The sequence below is a fragment of the Dendrobates tinctorius genome, unplaced genomic scaffold, assembly GCF_039654945.1.
Source record: "Dendrobates tinctorius isolate UK_male_01 unplaced genomic scaffold, ASM3965494v1 ptg000129l, whole genome shotgun sequence".
Taxonomy (NCBI): Eukaryota; Metazoa; Chordata; class Amphibia; order Anura; family Dendrobatidae; genus Dendrobates; species Dendrobates tinctorius.
The window spans coordinates 24,272,038-24,297,588 of NW_027361797.1; the positions used below are offsets into that span (position 1 = coordinate 24,272,038).

The 25,551-nt window shown below is 44.1% G+C and overlaps 1 protein-coding gene across 1 annotated transcript in view; it reads right to left on the reverse strand.

Annotated features, from left to right (window-relative positions):
• The window catches only part of TXNDC11 (thioredoxin domain containing 11), a 52,271-nt gene that overhangs the window by 10,589 nt on the left and 16,131 nt on the right, over positions 1–25,551 (reverse strand). Inside the window, exons 2-11 of the mRNA XM_073542867.1 lie at positions 24,042–24,258; positions 23,302–23,399; positions 22,152–22,281; positions 15,132–15,225; positions 12,099–12,211; positions 10,496–10,696; positions 9,208–9,913; positions 6,014–6,159; positions 5,497–5,606; positions 2,270–2,350 (exon numbers count right to left, since the gene is read on the reverse strand). Of these exons, the coding sequence (XP_073398968.1) occupies positions 2,270–2,350; positions 5,497–5,606; positions 6,014–6,159; positions 9,208–9,913; positions 10,496–10,696; positions 12,099–12,211; positions 15,132–15,225; positions 22,152–22,281; positions 23,302–23,399; positions 24,042–24,258 (1,896 nt within the window). The remainder of the gene's footprint in view (positions 1–2,269; positions 2,351–5,496; positions 5,607–6,013; positions 6,160–9,207; positions 9,914–10,495; positions 10,697–12,098; positions 12,212–15,131; positions 15,226–22,151; positions 22,282–23,301; positions 23,400–24,041; positions 24,259–25,551) is intronic.

A 25,551-nucleotide genomic window follows, 5' to 3' on the forward strand; every position in this document is an offset into this window, starting at 1 on the left:
GGCACTCTTCCAGCAACTTTTCAGTTGTTCTGCGTCTCACAAATGATCTTCTGTGTGATCCAAACACCTTAAACTTGGATTCGTCTGTCCATAACACTTTTTACCAATCTTCTTCTGTCCAATGTCTGTGTTCTTTTGCCCATATTAATGTTTTCCTTTTATTAGCCAGTCTCAGATATGGCTTTTTCTTTGCTACTCTGCCCTGAAGGCCAGCATCCCGGAGTCGCCTCTTCACTGTAGACGTTGACACTGGCGTTTTGCATGTACTATTTAATGAAGCTGCCAGTTGAGGACCTGTGAGGCGTCAATTTCTAAAATTACAGACTCTAATGTACTTGTCTTGTTGCTCAGTTGTGCAGCGGGGGTCTCCCACTTCTCTTTCTACTCTGGTTAGAGCCTATTTGTGCTCTCCTCTAAAGGGAGTAGTACACACCGTTGTAGGAAATTTTCAGTTTCTTGGCAATTTCTCACATGGAATAGCCTTCATTTCTAAGAACAAGAATAGACTGTCGAGTTTCACATGAAAGTTATTTTTTTCTGGCTATTTTGAGAGTTTAATGGAACCAACAAATGTAATGCTCCAGATTCTCAACTAGCTCAAAGGAAAGTCAGGTTTATAGCTTCTCTAATCAGCCAAACTGTTTTCAGCTGTGCTAACATACTTGCACAAGGGTTTTCAAGGGTATTCTAACCATCCATTAGCCTTCTTACACAGTTAGCAAACGCAAAGTACCATAAGAACACTGGAGTGATGGTTGTTGGAAATGGGCCTCTATACACCTATGAAGATATTGCATTACAAAACAGACGTCTGCAGATAGAAAAGACATTTACCACATTAACAATGTATAGAGTGTATTTCGGAAACATTTAATGTTAGCTTCACTGGAAAAAACGGTTCTTTTCTTTCAGAAATAAGGAAATTTCTAAGAGACCCTAAACTTTTGAATGGTAGTTTACTTCCTGGAGAGTTTTTTTTTTTCCACATGGCTGGATGTTGTCAAAGGGTTTTTCTTCGCCATAGGAAGGATTCTGCGATCATCCACCACTGTTGTCTTCCGTTGACATCCAGGCCTTTTTGAGTTCCCAAACTCACCAGTGTGCTTTTTTTCAGCCTAATGATTATTTGTTTCTCTTCCATTGAGAACCCTTTTGTCTGAATGTTGTAGGTTCACAGTAACAGCATCTAAATGTAAATGCCGCACGTGGAATCAGCTCCAGTCCTTTTACCTGCTTAATTTATGATGAATTAACAAGGGAATAGCCCATGCAGTGCATTACACAGCTTTAGAGATAACTGTCCAATTACTTTTGGTCCCTTAAAAAAAAAAAACAGCTACATATTAAAGAGCTGTAACCATTACTCCACTTAGGATGTGAGTAGCATCAAATTAAAGCTCGGAGTCTGCACTATAAGCCTATATTGATTATATAACTACTTTTTGAATATATTTTGGTAAACAACTAAAACTTGTGTCACTGTCCAAATATTTCTGGGCCTGCATAACCACAATCATGTACAGAACATTTGAGAAGTGTGTGTGTATATATGTGAGAATTTCTATGGAAAGAGCTCTCCTGGAGCTGTAAATTAAAGGGCTCGTCCACCTCTGAGGGAATTCTCAAAAAGCCTTGCAGCTTGCCAATTACTAAAAGTGTGTAGAACAAACACTTCTAGGCTTCGGCTCTGCTTGTGGTCCCAGCTGTCATCATATGGAAAAGAAGCCACGAAGAAAAAAAAGTAGCGTTGAAGCAGCTTTGTAGGACCCCTCATTTTTGAGGATCTGTGACGGTCCAGAGGTTGGACCCCAAGAATTAAATGAGAGGGCATATCTTAGAAATTTGCACATCTTTATGGAAATGGGATTACCCCTTTAGGTTAGGCTCATGATTACAGCCAAACTAACTCCCAATTATAACAAATGACTAATCAGTAACTTCTAGAAGACAATCTTATTTTCCAAAGAATCCTCCAGACTATTTGAAAATACATCATGGTGTATGCAAAGCTTTATATTGGATATAAATCTCTGTATGTGGAGGTTTGTTAATCACAGCCTGTTCCAGTGGTCCACTGAACTCTATGTAGGTTACGTGCTAATTTAATGTGAGACCTTACTGAGGCAGGCTCCGCTACGTACCAGAAACGTAATGTGACCCCATAGTGTATTACAGATCACTAGACATTAAACATATCACAGCTCAACGTTCTCGTCAGAAGAAATGAAAAATTCTGGGGTAAAGGGTCTAAAAACATCTTACCACTTACCTATGCTGGGGGAAGAGCATAATGGTGGGTACACGGTCCACCATAAACTCCCAAGGGAGATCATTCTCTGCAATATTTATTCTGGAATGAAAGTGAAGGAAAAGATTATTTTATCAGCAGGAGAACTTACTGCCCACCACTCACATAAGGGTCCAGCCAGATGAGGAGTTGTTTTAATGCAATGGAGACAGTAAATTCTAATTAATTTCCATTATGATAGCTGTCCCATGTCCCAATATCAGCACCGGTTCATGGGACATTCAGTCTGGATTTGTTCTTACACAGAAAGAACTTCTCCTTCCAATCCCAGAACATGACTAGTGATGTGATTAGGAGGTAAGCAGGACCAGGGACATCATGTCTATTGAGAACAGGTGGGTCAGGAAATAAGTAGGTCAAGAGCACAATATCTGATGGGTCAGTAAGGTAGGCGGGTGACACCATACTAACAGATACGTGCCGTTTCACGTAATGAACAGGAGAGGTGCACGATACCTGCTGATAACATAGGTGACCCGTCATACAGGGTCGGACTGAGGCACCGGGACACCGGAGAATCCTCCGGTGGGCCCCGCCCCCAGCCCGCTTCATTAGTCCCTGCCCTGCTGCATGTCAATAGTGCCTACAACTGACCGGCCGTGCTGTGTGCAGATGTCAGGCGCACCGGCGGCTTGGCACAACTCCTAGACTACAGTAGGCACAAACTCCCCTCATCAGCTGAGAGCATTGTGCCAGACATTTCCACATCAGCCTATAAATCCCAGCAATGATGTCGCTGGGCTGTTCTGTGCGCACAGGACCTGTGATGAGGTCACAGGAGGGGAGGAGTTAGGGGTCACATGATCAGGGGCCTCGGTGTATGCAGGACTCTGCTGTGCTGGTCGTCATGGTGCTGGACGAGGGGAAGTTTGTGTGTGGGATCAGGAGGGGTTCACAGGGTGTACGGAGCGGAGCCACGTGTGTACGGGGTATACAAAACAGAGCCGTGTGTACGAAGTGGAGCAGAGCCATGTGTGTATGAGGTTTACGGAGTGGAGCCATGTGTGCACTGAGTGGAGCCATGTGTGCGAGGTGTACAAAGCGGAACCATGTGTGTATGAGATGTGCGGAGCCGTGCATGTACAAGGTGTATGGTGGGGAGCATCATTCATACCTCCCAACCGTCCCGGATCCAGCGGGACAGTCCCGATTTTGAGAGTCTGCCCCGCTGTCCTAGCTGGGAGCTTACTTTTCCGCTGACACAGGAGTACACGGCGGAGCCCCAAGGAGCACTTTAAAATTCACACGTGACGTTCAACGGAAGTGACGTGCTGGAAGCTGACGAGAAATTAGGTAGTTTTGGGAGGAGAGTGTGATGGAACCATGGAGGCACTTCAGGGAATGCTTCAGATCCATCACTGTGTCCTCCTCCGACAGCGGGATTGCCTTGGAATCAGGGATGTCAGCCATGTGAGTGGATCATGATATGTCTTTATAGAATCTCTCTCTCTCTCTCCTCTCTTTCCCTCTCTAATCTTTGTCTGTTCTCTTTTTTTTTATCTTTGTTTCTCTGTTTTCGCTCTGTTCTTTCCCCTTTTTCTCTGTTTGCTTTCCCATCTTTCTTTCTCTGTTCTTTCTTTCCCCCTCTGTTCTCTTTTTCGCTCTGTTCTCTCACCTTTCTCTGTTTTCTTTCTTTTCCTCAGTACCAGTCAGTGTGCCCACAGTACCAGCCACTATGCCCACAATGCCAGCCACTGTGCCCTCAGTATCAGTGTGATCAGCAGTGCTAAATGGGTGCAGTTGGGGTGTGGGCATAGGTGTAACAAGTTGTGAAATGGGTGTGATCAAGGCGTGGCCTAAAATTTGCTGCAGCCTTTGTCCCCTTTCCCTTCTTCAAAAGTTGGGAGGTAGATGGTGGGCCCCAAGAATGTTTTTTCTCTGGTGGGCCCAAAGTACTCCAGTCCGACGCTGCCGTCAGAGATCAGTAATTGGTAGGTGAACAGGCCGGTGACACCACATCTGGTATCTGCTGGGTCGTGTGTGATTGGGCACCTATCCTGTTCCTTACCTGATGTCACTGACCCCACTTGCCTCTTAATGTGGAAGTGAGCAGAGACCGATTACCCCGACAAAAAGGGGGCTGCTGCCTTCTCAATGTTGTACCAGGTGCTGGCAGCTATTTGGGACAGCTATCACACTGAAAGTTTATTTAGCAGCTTTGATCAGTTTCAATCACATTGAGACAACTTTAGCAGTTGGACAACCCACTTGACCAGACAGGGAGGGCTTTTTTATGACAAAACATTGGGCACATGGTAGTAACCCTGTAGTCACAGCAGCGCCTACATTTGGCAAATAGTGGTTAGAGCAATAAGAAAAACCTATGTTGGCGTTTCTACACTTTGGGTGTAAAAGTCACATGAAAAGTAGCATTTGGTGATAAAAACTGCACGTTATCACAATCCTATAGTGGTTTCAGCCAGACTACAATATACGACAACCCCAAGAGTAGCTTGCACTGCAAACATCCAAGGGGGTAAATGGGCATCATGTAGAAGGGCACCTTGAATGTAATGTCATAAAGGACAGAGCTCCACAGCTTTCTAAATAGCTGAAACTTTCTACTCTGAAGAGCAGCTCTAAAGCACAAACTGCTGATGTTACAAATTTAGAACTGTGGAAACTAATAGAAGGTATATTTGGCTGGTTGGTAAGCACTTCCAAGGGAAACTGCCACGTGAAAAAAAACAATATTGCTGCGACTGCTATTTTAGATGTTAAAGAACCCAGCATCCTTCATGCTTGTGATCAGGTTAAAACATGAAAGCGGATTAGCCGTTACAAGGTTACTAGCCTTGTTGCCTGTATTTGCAATTCTCCACAAATCTGGTGCAACAACAGGCAGGCTAAGAATTAAGGTGTAACAGGACAGGTGATACGTTGCAGATTGCCGGGCGTCCTATTGCTGGGATACCCCACCAGTGTCAAGAACAGGGCACTGGTAACCCCATGCACACCTCTCCAATCATGGTCTTTGGGTAAGACCCCTGGCTCTTCCATGAATAGGAGACTCCAGAGCCCTGTTCTCAGAATCAGTGTGGGACTCCGTGGTCGCCCCCCCTTCCCAGTGATCAATAATTTATCACACCATCTTCTAGTTATGGCAAGCCAACTTCTCTAAATGGTCCATCTTCTTGCCAATACCACCATTGTCAGACTAAGTTTATGTGATAATACTACTATCTTACCTAGCTACAATGAGACTGTCTGTAGCCAATAGCTGCGAGAGTCGGATAAAAACATGATTCAGAGAGGCACAAAAACCACACCAGGTTGTATAGAACAGCAACAACACATCCTGCCAAAGAGACAATTGTGGTTATACAGGGTGTCATGAGTTAAGGCGCAAACAGATATGACCTGACAAGTCTACAAAAGACATCACATCTAAGTCTCTGAAATCATTTTTTGAAAGTAGCTGCCCTCTGGTTGGCCCGCTTACATCACATACACTGCCAAACATAGAAGACTGGCATGGTTGTAATCCCACCACCCGCCCGTGGACAATACTCCCATTCATCAGCTCATTGCTTGACCCGGAGTGTCTGAATGGCCCATTGAGCCTGGCTGCCCAGGATCACCGGCCGGGAGCCGTAGTAAAGTCGTATTACTTTGTAAGGATTGAAGAAGGAAAGCCCGGCATTCTGCTCATCCTACATGAAGCCCTTCCGCGTTTACAAGTCATTGTACAGACACAACACAAACCTTTTCACTGTCCAGAACAACATGACGAAAAGTAGTAGTCGTAACTTCAGTGATTAGTTGTGATCGTAACGTTCCTAGCCCAGGGTCACTGACTAGATGCCTCCGCAGCGGACTGTAAACTTTGCTGAAGTTCTGGATAAAAACCTCTGGAAAAAAAAAAAAAAGTAGATAATTAGGGAAGTCATTATCTACAAAAAACATACATAAATACTGTTTCTCAAATAGGACCCAAGACCTTTACGGCATACACGGTACACAGGACCGCTGCCGGGTTTTCAGAAAAAAGTTGTGAAATCCAAACCTGGAACCCATCATGTTTAGTCATTAGTGGATGCCAATCAAAGCTTCAATCTTAGGGAAAATTCATCAAGCCATCACTAGAAATGTCACCCCATATATGAAGCCACTATTATACTGGAATCACACATTCAGTTTTTGATCCGTGTCTAAACCAGAAGTGAATCCAGAAAGAAACAAAGTAGCCGTGTTCATCTTTAGATTTCCCATTCTTTTTGCCCTTGGCTCAAAGATCACATGTAAACCGGCTTTGGAGTGAACTGAACACAGTTCATTAAAAGGCGCACACCTCATCTAAAAAAACACCCCAATATTTCTTCTTTTGTTTTTAGAAATACCTATGTAAGTGCGGTAACATACTCACAGATCGCCGCCTTCCCCAGTTTACAGCGCAGCTCCAGTCCTCTACCCACATCTTCTATTCTGATTTGCCGCTAACACTGGGGTTTGTGGGTGACCGGAAGTGGCTTTTACAGAGCAAGTCTATGGGGTGTCAGAGGGAAGCTTCGTAGACTTTTAATGTAAGGGTAGGCTCACACCACCGTTTTCTCCACATCCAAGAAAAACAGTCCAATTACTCTGATCAGAAAGGTGGCAAGTGTAGGGCAGCACTTCCCAACAAATAAGATAATCTGTAGGTAATGGTTGCAGATGTGCCAAAAAAAGATGAACCCAACCCACCGTAAAATCCAAAAGGTGAAAAGCGACAATAGTATCCATGGTAGCAAAAAATATCTTCTTTATTGTTACGTTACAAAATAAAGGGAGACATCGAAACGCAGCCATCTCCCAATATTTTGTGATTTAATAATAGAGACGATATCGTTTGCTATTGTGGGTGCTGTTGTCGCTTTCTTCACCTTTCACTTACTCTGATCAGAGCAGCATCAGCTTTTCTCAGACATGCAGAAATAGACATTGTAATTTTTTCACATTTTAAAAATTACAAAAAGAAAAATGGTCCGATGCTAAAGTTTGGGCACCTTTGGAGATTTGTGTGCTCAGATAACTTTGACCAAGGTTTCAGACCTTAATTAGCCTGTAAGGGATATGGCTTGTTCACCCTCAATGTAAGGAAAGGCCAGCTGATGCAGATTCCACAGGTTTAGAAACACATAGCCTCCTCCAACCTTGTGCGAAAAAACAGCCACCATGGGTTCTTTTAAGCAGCTGCCTAGCACTCTGAAAATGAAAATGGTGGAGGCCCACAAAGCAGGAGAAGGCTATAAGAAGATAGCACAGCGTTTTCAAGTTGTCCTTTCCTCAGTTCAATATGCAATTCAGAAATAGCAGTTTACAGGAATAGTGGAGGTCAAGATAAGGTCTGGAAGGCCAAGCAAAATTTCAGAGAGAGCTGCTTGTAGGATTGCTAGAAAGGCATATCAGAACCCCCACTTGACTGCAAAAGACCTTCAGAAAGATTTAGCAGATTCTGGAGTTGTGGTAATTGTTCTACTGTTCAGAGACACCTTATCAAATATGGCCTTCATGGAAGCGTCATCAGAAGAAAACCTCTCCTGCACCCTCACCATAAAATTCAGCATCAGAGGTATGCAAAAGAACATCTAAACAAGCCCAATGCATTTTAGAAACATGTCCTGTGAATCGTTGAAGTTAAAATAAAACTCTTTGGTCGCAATGATCAAAGGTATGGGCAGAGAAAAAATTGCATAGAATTTCAGGAAAAGAACATCTCTCCAACCATTAAGCATGGGGATGGATCAATCATTTTTTCGGGTTGTGTTGCAGACAATGGCAGAGGGAACATTTCACAAGTAGAGGGAAGAATGGATTCAATTAAATTTCAACAAATTCTTGATGCAAACATAACACCATGTGTAAAAAAGCTGAATTTGAAAACAGGATGGCTTCTACAAATGGATAACGATCACACACATCAAAATCCACAATAGACTCCCTCAAAAGGCTAAAGGTTTTTCAATGGCCCTAACAGTCCCCCGATTCGATCATCATTGAAAATCTGTGGCTAGTCCTCAAAATAGCAGTGCATGCAAGGTGACCCAGGAATCTCACAGAAATGGTAGAATTTTCCAAGGAAGAATGGATGAAAATCCATCAAACAAGAATTGAAAGACTCTTGGCTGGCTACTAAAAGCGTTTACAAGCTGTGATATTTTTAAAAGGGAGTGCTACTAGGTACTAACTATGCAGGGTGCCCAAACTTTTGCATTAGCCTATTTTCCTTATTGTAATTTTTAAAATGTAAAAAAATGACAATATATATTTTTTTGGGCCTAAAATACAGAGAAAATGTGTCATCTTTAACTTTAGCCCTTTTAGAGATCATTCCATCTTCAGCTTGCTTAACTGGTCACAATAACAGTAATTTTGACCAGGGGTGCCCAAACTTTTACATGCCACTGTAGTTACAAGTGCCAGCTATCAAAACCACATATAGCACTTGTCCAAAAAAAATTGATGGTGTGCACAAGCTGATAAAGTGACTTCCGAATCACACAGACCACAGTGTGAGCCGGGGAGGACAGAAGCCACGTGAGTGAAGAGGAGCGGGGTGGTGCTGGAAACTGGGGAACACGGTAATTGGCGAGTATATAAATGCAATTGCACTGCAGTCCACACACGTATAACTAATGAAATTATTGGGAGCCCTTCTCTAAAAATGTTGCAGCGCTGACCCCCTCCCTTTTGGAATAAACCATGCCAACCCTGCTCATCAGTTATGTTAAAATTGCATACTTTTCCACATGAATGTCATCTGCCATGATCTGCAGCTTTTGGGGGGCTGTTAATGACAGAAGGTATGCCACATATTGGCCCCCAAAATACCTCATGTGTATGGACAGCCTCAGGTTTGGCTACATAGATTGTGAGGTCAACTCCCATAGACAATGTGAGACACTTCTACATGGGCATACCTAGCGAGGGTCCGATGAGGGTCTGACTCTGGTCTATGATATAATGGACCTCTTCTTTCAAGTCAATGATAGCAGCAAACTTTCTCTCCTGACCAGAGGCCCCCAGCCTCTCCGCATACAACCAGGATAAGTTGGAATCCAGGAGATACATATTTAAGGTCTTGTTGGTCCTGCACCTGAGGCCAGCGATGCTGTCATTGCTCATATGATAGCTGGAAGGGACTGGTTCCTTCTCCTCAATATGAGGCACTATATGTGACGATTGCTCATTAGGGGCCTTCCCTTGGGAAGAAAGCACAGAGAACGCGCGGTCTTGGCTGGAGGTGGAAGCAATCAACCCTCTGCTCACTGTCTGACAACACGCTGTATAAAAGAAGTAGGGGCTGTAGGAGCTGAGAAAGTTGCTGCATTCTCTCACAGATGACATGAAGTTCAAGAAGAAATGTTCTTGGAGGTAGAAGGACTCTAAGGCGGCGGTGATGTGCAGAAAGCTGCAGTTTGTCTCAGAGACGGAGCTCAGGGAGACTCCTCGGCTGTGGTTCACACAAAGCTCACACATGTTCTGGACCCTGGACAGGAGCTGCCACTTTGGCAGGACAATAGTGTTACAGCACAGGAATGGAAAGGAGTCCAGATCTTCTCGCTCCTGGCGGTCAGAGAGCGGGCCTGGAGTGCAGCGGCTGTACCTCAGGACAACGTCCATGATCTACAAGACACACGGCACATTTGGTTCAAGATAATACATTTAAAAAGGTCTTCCAGAAAAAAAAAGAAACTAGACAATGGGATTAAATAGCTGATTCACCATAATTATGGGTTAGCAAATGGAGCTGTGACTAGTGTGAACAGAGCCTTAGTGCATCACTATTGGGGTAAAGTAAAAAAAAAAAAAAAAAAACAGCAAACTGCAGAAGAGAAACGAGCATAAGCATAATGTAGCATTTGGTTATTTGCATGTAGGGTAAAAGTATTGGGTGAGGGGTGATGGACGCAGTTTGTGCTCAGACGCTCACATAAGCGGATCAACAAGTTGTGTAACCTACTGTGTCCAAAGGGAACAAAGGATTCTGCAACGCTAACAGAACCCCCCGCACGCCTCTGGAAAAAGGGAAAAGGCTTTCCAGCTCCACGAGCAGCCATCACCACGTTAAGTGCTTCTCCCATAAATTATTAGTACAGGTGATGATCAGAATATATATTTATATATAGAATGTGCTGACATGTTCTCTTTCAGTGAAATCCGAGTGTAGCTTTACTGGAAACAGCATAACCATGAGTAGCCACTAACCTCATCCAGCAGGGGCTGTTCATCAGCAAGCGGGTCAAAAGGTAGGAACATGAAGAGGGCCGGGCCTTTCTTCAGCTCGTTATTCAGAAGAAGACTTTTACCACCATGAGGACGTAGCCAATGAAGCAAGCGCTCACGATTATCTAATGCCCACTTGAAAATATTTGTAGCTGTGAAATTCGTTACATGAATAGGGTACACCTGCCAGTAAAAGAAAAAAAACAAAAGGACTGAAACACCCAAAAAGTACAGATTAGAAACCAGTTCACGATCGGGCCACTTTCCTAACCAGGCACACTTTCGGGGTTTATCGTACATGCGCTTTCAAGAGCTCTAAAATAACGTTTCTTGTTTTGGATATTGAAAATATTTTTTCCATAGTGTGGTAGATCACCTCACTCGGCTGGACATAGAGGTAGACACAGGTACACCGTCCCTTTAAATCTTCTGTTGGTTTAGGAGACATGTGGCACAAACCAATGCGAAGGGAAAATAAACACAGAACTTCGGCAAAAAAACATGAAAAACAAAATGGTATACAGTCTGCATCTGTGGGGATTAGCCCGCTCAGGATAATAACCACCCACTGGCTTAGTTTTTCCTTCTCAGGACACAAAGTGCTGGAATTCCTCTTTCCAGTCTTACTAAACACTGACTGCCTTAGCAGACTGACTATTTAAGCCCCAGACCACACCCTGGGGCGGAGATAAGGTGAGCAACCTCCCACCCGCTCTATGGTTATCCACAAAAACCCAGCCCTTAAAATGACCGTTTAACCCCTCTCAACATAGTGAGCTGGAGGAAACTTTTGGGTTTTCAATCATTGAAGCTAATAGCCTCAGTGAATCGTATCTCCCCTCTAGCACTTTACCAGTGACTGTCACAATATAAACACTTTTTTTATTATATACATACTATTTTACAATTGTTTCCCCTTTCCAGAATTTTTTATTTTTTGAAACGTTTACGTTAAATTTACTTTTTCATTGATTTCACAAATTCTTCTCCCCATAAGGTATTAAAAGACCTTACGGGGGGGGCATCTGAACATAGTTTTATTGCAGATTTCCTCTGTAACTGTTGCTGGTATATTGGCTCAAGTTAAGAGACAATTCACCTACTGCTTGTGTAGCAGAACAGGCTGGGTCCCTTAGGACCCTGCTGACTCCTTACACCCAGCGATCACATGATCTCAAAGTCCAGAAGAGGAAGCCCTGTCCCTGCAAGCGGTGGTTATTCAGCACAGTGTACACAGCGATCAGGAACACAAACATAAATCATGTCTGCACCACCAGTGCAGAGTCTAACTCTGCAGTTGTGGAGGCAAGGAGCCGGTTGTCTAACACAATCTGGTGCAAGCAGCTCACTGGGTTTCCGTCTCCAGTAGGTGTATATGATCAAAAATGATGCACGTGAGAGTGCATGTTTGCTCTGCCGGCACCATTCTAGGCTATGGTCCCGTCAATCGCATCCGTCCGACTCCCATCTTGCGGGGGTAAAGTTTGGACGCAAGCCCCAATGGGACCAATGAACGGGTGTCTGAACGCAATAGAAAAGCTCCCTTATTTTTTTTTTTTTTTTTTTTAACTCCTGAAGTACTTACTAAAGATGAATTGAGATTTCTATGCAAATAAATACTTCCAGGACTGCTGAGAGAGATTTCCTTTGCAAGTGCTTGACGAGTGATTACACCAAAGCGTATAGTATCTATATAATCTGCAGAGAAAATGACAGGAGAAATTAAAAAAAAAAAAAGAATTAAGACCACAAAATGTCACCAACCCCCACCATGATTCAGAGCTCAATGACCAGACTCACAAGCATCAAGGCTTCCCCATCAGGGCGAAAAATCCTACCGCACATTATGCCACAACACACCATAATCCTGGGAGAGGGGTAGGGATGATGTTCCCTTGCGGTGGCCCCGGCATTTCCCACGAGGTCTCCAGATATGACTGCATCCAAGACTTCCACTCCAGCCTCCATTGACATCTTTCTCTTCACCATGATAGCCTTTGAGTGCAGTGGCATGAGGTCAATAAAGAGGCCATCATGAATGTCACAACTACTCCCAGGATTATGGTGTGGGGTAGCTGCACACCTCTACTTACCAGCTGTACCAATAGCTTGGCGTTATATAGCTCCGGTCACGGAACCAGTGGTGCGAACATTTGTCCATGTGTTCCAAGAGCTGTATTCACGATAATACCAAGCCTCATGTTCCTAGTGCTACAGTGAGCAGCCAGCATGGCCTAAACATGTGCTACATGGTCTGCAGTGATTTGTCCTGCTTAGAGTATATCTGAATCATCACTGGATGACAACTGCAAAATTAGCTGCCAGCAGCGGATCGTGATGATTTGCCATAATGCCTTCAGGATGTCAGAATATTCCTCAGGCAACCATTAACATCACTGATAGCAGCCAAGGTGTATAAGTGCAGGGATTTCTGCATGTGGCACTCATACTCAATACTAAATCAATAAAGATGTTTTGATCATTCGGTTTCCATTTTTTCATCATTTGCATATCATTAACATATCCATGGATCCTGTGATTCCCATAACTCTGTGGATTTTCCTTCTTGATGATGATCTTGTGGGGGCTCACTACACAGGCAGCTTTGTGGGGGCTCACATAATGGGAAATGGTCAGCATCTATATGGGAGAGAAGACTAGGGACTACACAGCCCCACAACCAAGACCTCTGTTTTGTAGAGCTCTTATGTGCCAGTCACGAGAATGCTAGCACAGACCCATGCAGACTACAATTTCCAAGTGCACTGGAACGCCGATAGGGCATTTCCAGCCTGATTTACATGGGACTTCTAGAGGGATTCGAATATCAGTCATGGGATGAACACCGCGCCCAAATAAAAGAACATACTGATATGTTTTTCTAGCATTTCTGGCAGCTAATGACTGAAACAGTTCAGAGAGAATAAAGAATAAACACAACCAACCCTTTTGTCTTACAGCCACCGCTGACTGCTGCTAGTGATATTTTGTACTCATTTATTATCCCAAAAGGGTAGATGGCATTTACAATAATCATCTCCTCAGTGCGACCTAATAAAAGCAGCAGAGCTGGCACTGTGTGCGGGGCACGGTAATCATCTCATGATTCACTGCAGTAATGAGCGTCACAAAGTAGAACATACACTACACGGCTCTGGGCACAAGAACACCCGGACCACAGGGGCTGGGAACATGTCTCCTATCATTACTATCCAAGTGATTACGTGGTGCATATTTTTTTTTTTTATTTTATATAACAAGGTTGCCCATATTCCAGGTCATCCTCATTACATGTAGGAAATGGTTGCATTTGGAATGATACTCCTAATCAAAGTGGAAAACCAAATTAAAGGGTGATCCAACTTCAGTGGAAATGCCTCAAGACAAGGAAATGATGTTCAGTAGTGTGTGTGGCCTCCACGTGCCTATATGACCTCCCTACAATGACTGGGCATGCTCCTAATGAGGCGACGAATGTTCTCCTGAGGAATCTCTTCCCAGACCTGAATTAAAGCACCAGTCAACTTACTGGACAGTCTGTGGTGCAACATGGTGTTGGTGGATGGAACGAGACATGATGTCACAGATGTGCTTGATTGATTCAAGTCTGGGTAACAAGCAGGCCAGTCCATAGCATGAATGCCTTCATCATGCAGGAACTACTGATACTTCAGCTACATGAGGCCTAGCATTGTCATGCATCAGAAGGAACCCAGGGCCCAGTGAACCTACATATGGTCTCACAATGAGTCTGAGGATCTCATCCCGGTATCCAATGGCAGTCTGGGAACCTCTGGCGAGCACATGGAGGGCTATACAGCCCTCCAAAGAAATGCCTCCCTACACCATTACTAACCCATTGTCAAACAGGTCGCGCTGGAGAATGTTGCAGGCAGATGAACATTCTCCACAGCGTCTCCAATCTCGGTCACATGTGCTCAGTGCGAACCTGCTCTCATTCGTGAAGAGCACTGGGCCCCAATGGCAAATGTGGCAATCTTGGTGTTCTCTGGCAAATGCCAATCACCCTGCACGACGTTGGGCTGTAAGCACAACACCCACTTGTGTTTCTGACAGTTTGAGCAGACACAAAGGAGGAGGTAGGGTTCCTGTTGCCTGGTTGTTACCCTCCTACGGCCCCCTCCATATCTCCTGGTATCTGCTCCATGCTCGGGACACTGTGCTGACAGACATAGCTACTTTTCTTGCCATAGCTAGAATTGATGTGCCATCGTGGATGAGCTGCACTACCTGAGCAACTTCTGTGGGTTGTAGACATTGCCTCATGCTACTGTACCTCTATGGGTGAGAGCAATGACAAAATGCAAAAGTGAACAAAAAACAGTCAAAAAGGTTGAGAACAGAGAAATGGTCTGTGGTCACCCCCAGCAAAACCACTCCTTTATAAGTGTTGTCTTGTTAATTGCCTATCATTTCTACCTACTTATTGTCTGTTTCATTTGCACAACAGCAGGAGAAATATATTCACAATCAATGTTGCTTCACAACTGGACAGGTTGATTTCACAGAAGTGTGATTGGCTTGGCATGAGCCCATTTAATCCAAAAGAACATCACTGAGACTGACTGTGGTCTCATCAGTACAGGCATGCACATACCTTTCTGTAAGGAGTGAAGAGCAGATCGGAAAAAAGTCAGATATCCAGGAGGTTGAGGTGACGCATTAAATTCGAAAAAACCCAGGACGCCAGGCTACAAGAGAAAACGATAAAAGGGACTGCGATGAATGATATCCATGCTGTCTTATTGCAAGGTTAACATTTGTTTATAAAAACGTATCACATCCACAGAAGAGCATGGATTTAATGTAAAAAAGAAATATCGTGGACTCCGAGGTGTAAAGTCTGTACAAAGAGGAACGCTGGGAAATCACAGCTGCAGCCCATAGGAATACACTGAGCGGTCACTCAGCAGCAGCTCTAGACTTCTCTGAAGCAGTCCCATGTAAATAATCTATATCTACAGAGTGGGGGTCCTAGTCACTGAAAAACGCACAATGTATTAAACATTATCCGTCCCTCTGTCCCACCCCAAATAAATAAATGCAAATAAGTAAGAGGCTTATCCTGCATTGTGCTGAGGTACCCAATGTATTATATATTATAATAATAATAATAATAAATTTTATTTTTATAGCGCCGACATATTCCGCAGCACTTTACATTTCAGAGGGGATTTGTACAGACAATAGACATTACAGCATAACAATAATCACATACAGTAGATTATAACAAATACCAAGAGGAGTGAGGGCCCTGCTCGCAAGCTTACAGTCTATTGGCTATCGGTCCATTTTATACCGACTCCACAGCCCTGTGGCAGAGAACATGTAGTTAGGTTAGGGTCACACTAGCATGCCAAATTTTGTTCTTAATGTTGGAAAAAGGTAACAGACACCATAGGTGGATTATAATGAAGGCAATGTGGGCAGTCGCCCAGGGCCCATCGCCAGATTGCCATCAATGTTTTGTACGCTGCCATCTGGGGTGCACATATCCCGGCAGGGAGCTTTCCTGCCTCTGCGCTGCTGATCATGCAGAACGGCAGTGCAGCTCCACGGAAGCTCCCGTCACCTCTGTTGTGACCTGCCAGCGCAATGACGTTATCGTGCTAGCATGTACACGCGGCCCAGTAAAAGTGGAACCTCATTGGCCAGAGCAGAGCACCAAGGAAATAGAAGAGAGGGGAGCATGTAAATTTTCATGAATATGTATATGTGATGTGCACACACACTGCACATAGGCGGCTTTGTGGGGGCTCACACTACACACAGGCGGCTTTGTGGGGGCTCACACTACACACAGGCGGCTTTGTGGGGGCTCACACTACACACAGGCAGCTTTGTGGGGGCTCACACTACACACAGGCAGCTTTGTGGGGGCTCACTACACAGGCAGCTTTGTGGGGGCTCACTACACAGGCAGCTTTGTGGGGGCTCACTACACAGGCAGCTTTGTGGGGGCTCACTACACAGGCAGCTTTGTGGGGGCTCACTACACAGGCAGCTTTGTGGGGGCTCACTACACAGGCAGCTTTGTGGGGGCTCACTACACAGGCAGCTTTGTGGGGGCTCACTACACAGGCAGCTTTGTGGGGGCTCACTACACAGGCAGCTTTGTGGGGGCTCACTACACAGGCAGCTTTGTGGGGGCTCACTACACAGGCAGCTTTGTGGGGGCTCACTACACAGGCAGCTTTGTGGGGGCTCACTACACAGGCAGCTTTGTGGGGGCTCACTACACAGGCAGCTTTGTGGGGGCTCACTACACAGGCAGCTTTGTGGGGGCTCACTACACAGGCAGCTTTGTGGGGGCTCACTACACAGGCAGCTTTGTGGGGGCTCACTACACAGGCAGCTTTGTGGGGGCTCACTACACAGGCAGCTTTGTGGGGGCTCACTACACAGGCAGCTTTGTGGGGGCTCACTACACAGGCAGCTTTGTGGGGGCTCACTACACAGGCAGCTTTGTGGGGGCTCACACTACCTATAGAGGACTATGGGTAAACTAATGTATATAGGAGGCTGTGTGTGGGCTCATACTATTTATATAGGTAGCCATGTGGGGGCTCATACTGTATGTGTAGGGGTCTGTGTGTGGATTCATATGGTATGTATGGCATTGTGGGGGGATCATACTGTATGTAGGGGCTATATGGGGGTATATTGCCTGGGCCTGTGTGTTGTTATCCTCATTTCAGTACGGCTTTTGGTCTCCTTTCTTTTGCTGAAGGAATTCCCTGATAAAACACACATATGATAGTCCATATAAACGTGACTGAGGTATATGGATGTTTTGTGTTTTAATTGCACTGCCAATTGACCGGCCATTTATTACCTGAAGGGTTACTCTTTGTGTCTGTCGGGTTGTACAGCAAACAGTACAAGATCGACCGCACTGGCAATAATGGAGTTGGTTTGAATTCTGTTAAGGTAACTTACTTTATTTCTGTGATAGTGACACAATCGTCTAATGTAAAGTCCAACACAAGAGCGCCCCCCGGCCTGAGAAAGGAGTGGCGTCACATCAAGATCTGTCCTAATGCCAGACACAGGAAGGGCTGGCTCATGCATTACATTAAATAGCTAGCGCCACCTGGTGGCCAGTGATTATTATCACAGGCCTGTCCTCATTCAGCAAAAGCTATATATACATACACATATAATAAAAAAAAAAAAAAAAAAAACCTTTGCAAGTACAAAGTCCACATTTATAATAGGTCATGGCACACGTCGAAGCGTGGCGTGGGCTCAGGCTGTATGACCTGTGGCATCTACCTCCAGCAGTCAACACTAACGGCGATCTCTGCTGTTAACCCCACAAGTGCCACTGTCAATCACTGACAGCGGCATTTATGCCAGAGATCTGGGCAAGGCGTCCATTTAGCTCTCCCGCAAACACAACTATGTAGTGCCAGTGGGTTGGAGCTGCTGAAGACCCCCACGCTGAATAGTCACTCTCCTGTGAGGTCCTCTAAAGGGGACACAAATAAAATTCCTTAGTGAAAAACAAACAAACATGATATTGCTGTGTCCATAAAAGTCGGTCAACACAAAATTGTTAAACCGTATGGTACATGTTGTAAGCGGAAAAAATATATATTTTTTTCCCCTGGCAAAATTGGAATTTCCAGAGAATATAATAAAGACGAATGGGGTCTTTCTCGCAAAGAAAAAAAAAATTTTTTAAAAGGCTATAAAAAAAATGTAAGACAGCACAAGCATTCATGGTCATCTAATCCAACCTGTTGTGTTACTCGAAAGGAGAAGACACGGGGTTAATATTTTTGCTGTATGTTATACATACTTATCAGTACTGTGTAATCCTTAGCATTTAGCAATGGTTCATGTGGTTTGATAAATACGTCTAATTTTAAGACTGCCAGGACTAAGTTTATACCACCGATTAGTTAACTAAAAGGGGTATTCCCATCGCAAAGCTCCTATCCCAATATGTAGCAAGTGTAATAACAATATTAGCAAATACCCCCAATTAGAAATGTAGTATAGTTCTTCTGATTCGCTACGTCTCTTTCCTCTTGTGCAGGACCTTAGGCATCCATTGTTACGACCATTAGCAACTAGCTAACCAACTGGCACTCTATCAGTGGATGTAACCATGGATACCCAAAGGTCCTACAATGCCTGCACATGAGGATAAAGAAACGGTGAATCAGAAGAACTATACTATATTTCTAATTGGAGACATTTTATTTGCTAAGATCATTGTTATTATACCTACTATACATTGGGATAGGATCTTGAAAATGGGAATTAATGTCAAAAGTTTCAAAGTTTGTGCCAAAAGGTTAGTGACTGTTTAGACACATGGTTTTGCGTTGCTATGCACCTTGAAGGACAAGGCACAAAACGTGTCTAAAGCACATGATGAGTATCCAATGGCTGGATATCCTTAAAGACAAAAATGTCCAGGAAGGATGGGAAATCTTGAAAAATGAAATTCTCAAAGCACAATTGTTAACAATTCCGAAAAGAGGGAATAGGAAGCATTGAAGGAAACCAGGATGGATGAACACAGAACTTAAGCACATGCTAAAAAGGAAGAAAGAAATGTTTATAAAATGGAAAGAGGGAGGCATATCTAAAGAAGAATATAATGCTGTCTGCAGAACCTGCAGGACACAAATCAGATTACTAAAGCTGACAATGAATTGAGGCTTGCAAGAGATGTCAAAAGCAATAAAAGGATTTTGGAGATATGTCAAAAGTAAAAGAAAAGTCAAAGATGCTATAGGATTTTTACAGGATGAAAATGATGAAATGGTAAGACAGGATGATGAGAAGGCCGAACTTTTAAATTCCTATTTTGCATCTGTTTTCTCTCAGAAAGGAAATGTAACATCAACTGTTATTCACGGTCCCATTAAGGGAATAGAAGAATCCAGGATATCTATAAACAGAAAGATAGTGAGGAAACACTTAGCTAACCTAAATGAATTCAAGTCTCCAGGTCCAGATGAATTACACCCCAGAGTACTGAAGGAGATAGCAGAAGAAATTTTTGAACCCCTCTCCATAATCTTTGAAAATTCTTGGAGAACAGGAGAAGTCCCAGAAGACTGGAGAAGAGCAAATGTTGTTCCTATCTTCAAAAAGGGGAAGAAGGTGGACCCAGGCAACTATATGCTGGTGAGTCTGAATTCTATACCAGGAAAGATCTTTGAACAAATTATTAAACAACATGTATGTCAGTACCTGGATAAGAATGAAGTGATTAAACAGAGTCAGCATGGGTTTGTAACTAATAAGTCATGTCAGACTAACTTAATTTCCTTCTATGACGGAATCACTGATTGGGTGGATCAAGGAAATGCTGTAGATATAGTATATCTTGACTTCAGCAAAGCATTTGACAAAGTATCTCATACAATCCTTATTGAAAAAATGACTAAGTATGGAATGGACATGGCAACTGTTAGGTGGATTCATAACTGGCTTAGTGATCGGACCCAAAGAGTGGTTGTAAATGGCTGCACATCCAGTTGGAAGAATGTCTCAAGTGGGGTACCACAGGGCTCTGTCCTGGGCCCTGTATTGTTCAACATCTTTATCAACGATTTAGATGAAGGAATTGAGGGTAAACTGATTAAATTTGCTGATGACACAAAGCTAGGAGGGATAGTTAATACTAGAGAAGAGAGAGAGAGGATTCAAAAAGATATAAATAAACTGGAGAAGTGGGCAGCAACTAACAAAATGATTTTTAACAGGGAAAAATGCAAAGTAGTACATCTTGGCAATAAAAATGAAAAAAAGCATATACAGAATGGGAGGAATAGGGCTAAGCAACAGCACATGTGAAAAAGACTCGGGTATACTAATAGATCACAGACTGAATATGAGTCAACAGTGTGATGCAGCAGCAAAAAAGGCAAATGCAATTCTAGGATGTATTAACAGAAGCATACAGTCTAGATCACGTGAAGTAATTATTTCCCTCTACTCCTCTTTGGTCAGACCTCATCTGGAATATTGTGTCCAGTTTTGGGCACCACATTTTAAAAAAGACATCAACAAACTGGAGCAAGTTCAGAAAAGAGCGACCAGAATGGTGACCGGTCTGCAAACCCTGTCTTAGGGTGGTTTAACATTAGCGCTTTTTAAGCGCACGCACGGCCGGGGGTAGCTCCGCCCCCGAGCCGGCTCTCTGCCCAGCGTGCCCGCCCCTTGCTTGTAGCGCCGCCTCCTAGCGCACAGCGGCGCCTGCGATCGGCGCACCCTATCTTTAGCATAGGGTGCGCAGATCGTGCGCAGGCCGTGCGCTAGTTGCGCTTTGACCTGCGCTGCTTACTACGGTGCGCCGTGCGCGCCAAAATCCGAAAAGTTTGATTTTGGCGCGCACGGCGCACCGTCAAAAGTGCGCAGCGCAGGTCAAAGCGCAACTAGCGCACGGCCTGCGCACGATCTGCGCACCCTATGCTAAAGATAGGGTGCGCCGATCGCAGGCGCCGCTGTGCGCTAGGAGGCGGCGCTACAAGCAAGGGGCGGGCACGCCGGGCAGAGAGCCGGCTCGGGGGCGGAGCTACCCCCGGCCGTGCGTGCGCTTAAAAAGCGCTAATGTGAAACCACCCTTATGAGGAAAGGTTGCAGGATTTGGGAATGTTTAGTTTGCAAAAAAGAAGGAGACTTAATAGCTGTCTACAAATATCTAAAGGGCTGTCACATTGTAGAAGGATCAACTTTAGTCTCATTTGCACAAGGAAAGACTAGAAGCAATGGGATGAAACTGAATGGGAGGAGACACAGATTAGATATTAGAAAAAACTTTTTGACAGTTAGAGTGATCAATGAGTGGAACAAGCTGCCACGAGAAGTGGTGAGTTCTCCTTCAATGGAAGTCTTCAAACAGAGGCTGGACAAACATCTGACAGGGATGATTTAGCGAATCCTGCTTTGAGCAGGGGGTTGGACCAGATGGCCCAGGAGGTCCCTTCCAACTCTACGATTCTATGAAAGTCAGCAAAGACAGGTTTTTTGCTTTGTTTTTTTTGGGGGGGGGGGGGGGGGGGTGCAAATTAATCGAAAATCATAGTGCATTTAGCTTGATAAACATGACCCATAATGCCTCCGACGCCACATTTGACCTTACTGACCAGGCCACATTTACAGTGATACATACAGGCTGCTTACAATTTTTAATTACAGGCATGATTTTTAGCAAAAAATAAAAAAAGCTTTCAAAAATAAAAATACAAAATAAATATTAATTATTTTTCATGGGGAAAAAATTTTTTTTATTATTTTATTTTCTACATTTAAACTATTTTTTTTTTTTAGCCTCCTTAGAGGACTTGAAGCTTGGATTATATACGGTACTACAATACTGAAGTAAAAAAAATAAAAATTGCGGTTTCGTATGAACGCCAACTGCAGGCTAAAGAAGAAAAAGGGGAAACGACATGACAAATGTAGGCCGCACGAAGGCGTTAACAGGGGGGGGGAGGTGAATTAAAAAAGAAAAAAAAAAAAACACAACAAAAAAATCTAATTCCTCCCAAAGGATTTATTCTGACATTTTGCAAGGAATTATCCCTTCAGCACAAGATCAATAACGACAAAAATTGTTGGCGCAACTAGAAAAGTTGCAAGCTGCAAATACCTCCAAGTTGGAAAGAAAATCCTTTAATTTTTCCATTGAAGAAATATATAAAACGGGACTCATGACTCTTCGAATAAACTTCTCAATATATCCTGCTGTCAACGGGCCTTTATACTCAATGGGTCCAAAACTGCAAGCAAAAAATATGTAGCATTAATAGAAGAAAAACACTACAAGCACTAAGGAAAACCAAACTATAAAGATGGCTACGGATCAAGTTCATAAAATCTATATTCCTAAAAGATTCCGATATTCTCCATGGAGTCTCTGGAGGTCTTGTACTGTATGTAGGGGTCCCCCCATAATCGGTTAGCTACAAGAGAAATGCAGATTCCCAGTTTGCTGTGACATTTTGAGATGGACATGTGTCTACAGTAGCCAATCACTGACTACACAGGAAAGTCGTATGGTTACCGCTGCAGTCAGTGATTGGCTACAGGGGTCACATGGCCATATAGAAACATCATTGCAGGAGGCCAGGAAACAGACCAACAGGGACCCGGGAACTGGCAGCACAGGAGAGGCTGGGGAGATTATTCAGGCAGAGTACACATGTCTGCAATTCATGGACAGAGTATGGACTGCGATTTCCTGGACAAGCCTTCATTTATTATTATACACCAGGGGTGCACAACCTGCGGTCTGGGGCCACACAAGACACTGCTGGGTGGCCTCCATCCATGAGGTTACAGACATGTCCTGCAGAAAGACTAGGTTTTGGTTCTCTTGAACCCCCTTTGGCTCTCCAGAGATGTGTATGCAAGGCGGTCATCCATGTATATGCTCTCTCCATTGTATTTTATGGCAGTAGAGGTTACAGTGCAGAGCCACAGGCGCTTCTTGCCTTCTCTCTGGAAGGCTCACCAATAGGCACAGGCTCCACTGCTTTATTTTGAAGCAGTCCTTAACCCTGAAGTGCTCTCGGGTCTCTGCAGTGTGCGCTTCACTGCCCGTCTCTATGCATCAGTGATATGTAGGGTGTCCAAACAGGAGAAAGCTACAACTACCAAGCAAGAGCAGAGGGGGACACAGCTGCCAAAAGTTGGGAGTCAGTTATCTTCCACTAAAAGGCCTGTCTATGGGATTGGAGAAAAAAATATCCTATTAGAACACAATGATAAAGTATAACCCCCTGCGCTCGGCCACTTACCTCCTATGATACAAGTTAATGATTGGGAAATAGAACAAACTCTTCTGTTTCCTGCATCTGCCATGGTGCCACCAGCAGTTGACAGCCACAAAAAGTACCTAAAAAAGAAAATAAGTCTCAAAAATAAACAATCCACCCCTCGCTCTCAGGATGACCTCGAATAGGCTTTGAAGGTTTTCTTTTTCTGAAGAGGCAATCTGCATATTAAATTTCCCAGAGGAGCATTGGATTGTGAATAAGCCTCCTTACCTTGGCATGCCGGAGACGGTATGTCACTCCCCACAAGGAGAAACCTTACCCCTTAGACCTCAGTCCTGAACCTCTCACCTAGCCAAATAAGATCTCATACTTTGCACTGACGAGGGGCAATAGACCGAAACACTATCTGCAAACAGATTCTGATTTGGCTTTTATCCCAAGTCACATTTCAAGGCTCATTAAAGGGTCAACAGTGACTTGTATGAGTGGGGCTTCCAACAGGTGGCGCTATAGAGGTCAAGTCCTCTTCCTCTCCGAAGAGGCAATTTGCATATGGAGCTTCAGAACAATTTTGTATAAAGTGTAGTGTCACATTTTTGGGGTTATTGACCCTATAAGCACCAATTTCGCAGTTTTATGGGATTTACAATACATCAAAAGGTACTAAACACGATTGTTCTAACATTTTTAATTTTTAAATATTATTACTCATTAAAGGTATTTTTCTTCACTTGTAGTATACAAGTAATCAATGCACTTACCTGATCTGCAAGGTTATTAGCCACATGCTCAATTTCTTTTCTTGCAGCAATGGATTGTGCACACCAGGGCGCATACAAGAAATACAAGGTTATCTCAGAGTCCTGACGAAGGTGTTCTGCATAGTCAATCTGGCCAAGGTACAGGTCCACCACTGGTGACTGGTTGGGGAAAAAGTGCTTGGGCAGCTTGGCTGGCATGATGACATCTTTCGCACGGCTGGAAACAAACAAAAAGTGACAAATAAGCAAAAAATGAAATACCAATATCACCAGGTCCAACAAGCACTATGCATGCATATGTGTCAGCCTCCTAGTAGGAGCAGTATACCCCCATGATTTTCTATGTCCCCCAAAGAAGCGGTGGAGAAGATAGAGATTAGATGAAACACCCCGAGGCTAGGGTCACACATGGTGATCGCGAGTGTCCAAAGTGCGCGTGACGAGATTCTGCTTCCTAAAAATGTGGCGATACATTGTTGGAAATTCATTGCTAATGACTTGCTAAGTGCTGATGGCCGGGCGGGTTCTGTCATACCGAAAAACCATCAAAAGGGGTTGCCCAGGTTGGAGAGCAAATTCTGCAGTAACTATGGGACTTCAGACGCCTGAAGCATGCGCATGCTGTCACAGCTTCCCGGTATTGCCGCTAGGAGCGAGCGGTCACATATGCTGACTAGTTGTGTTCGGCTTCGATTCACTTCTATTAAGAGAAGCCAGATGAGACTAGTAGGCATGTGACCCCGCTTCTTCGCACAAGCAAAACCGGGAACCATGACAGCGCGCACTCCACACAGTGTCATGATTCAGAGGTCTGTGGTCAGAGTGTGACTGCAGACTTTAAACCTGAACAACCCCTTTGACAGGAAAGTCATTAGCAATTCATTTCTAAAGATGCAGTGGAAAGCCACAGCCATATTTAGGAAGGGGAACCTCAGACGCACCTTGGAGGCAAGCTACCTGCTGCGGAGATCTGTGTGACTTCACTCTCCTGCACATGTCAGTTGCTGCAGAATCTCTTTCTAAAGAAGAATTGTCAGGTAAATCAATGTAATCTTTTTAAGGACATAATCAGACTTTGAGTAGAAGTCAACCAGCTTCCTTAACATAGTGGATTAGGTCAAATATTTAGCACCACTTAGGGCTAAAAGGCAGGAAGGAGGAGAGGTCAAGGTAAGCGATTCCAAGGTGCGGTAACAGGAGACTGTCTCCTTGTCTGTGTACATGGATACAGAAACCACAAGGAGCGAGGAGATCCTGCACATACGTCCTGGTGTTAGCCGATAGAAATCACATTACTACTGTATGTAAAGAAGATCAGTAGTCGCTCTGGGGTAACAGCTTATGTAGTGGAAGAACATTATCACTGGGCCGCCCCGGTTGGTGCCCAAAATGCTGAACCTGTCTGATTTCTGATGGGAACGGCTGACTCCTCATGTGTATAAAATTACTTGGCTCTCCCTCACTTACAGATATTAGGGAGAATAAATGGAAAGTGGCCCATTCCCCTCTC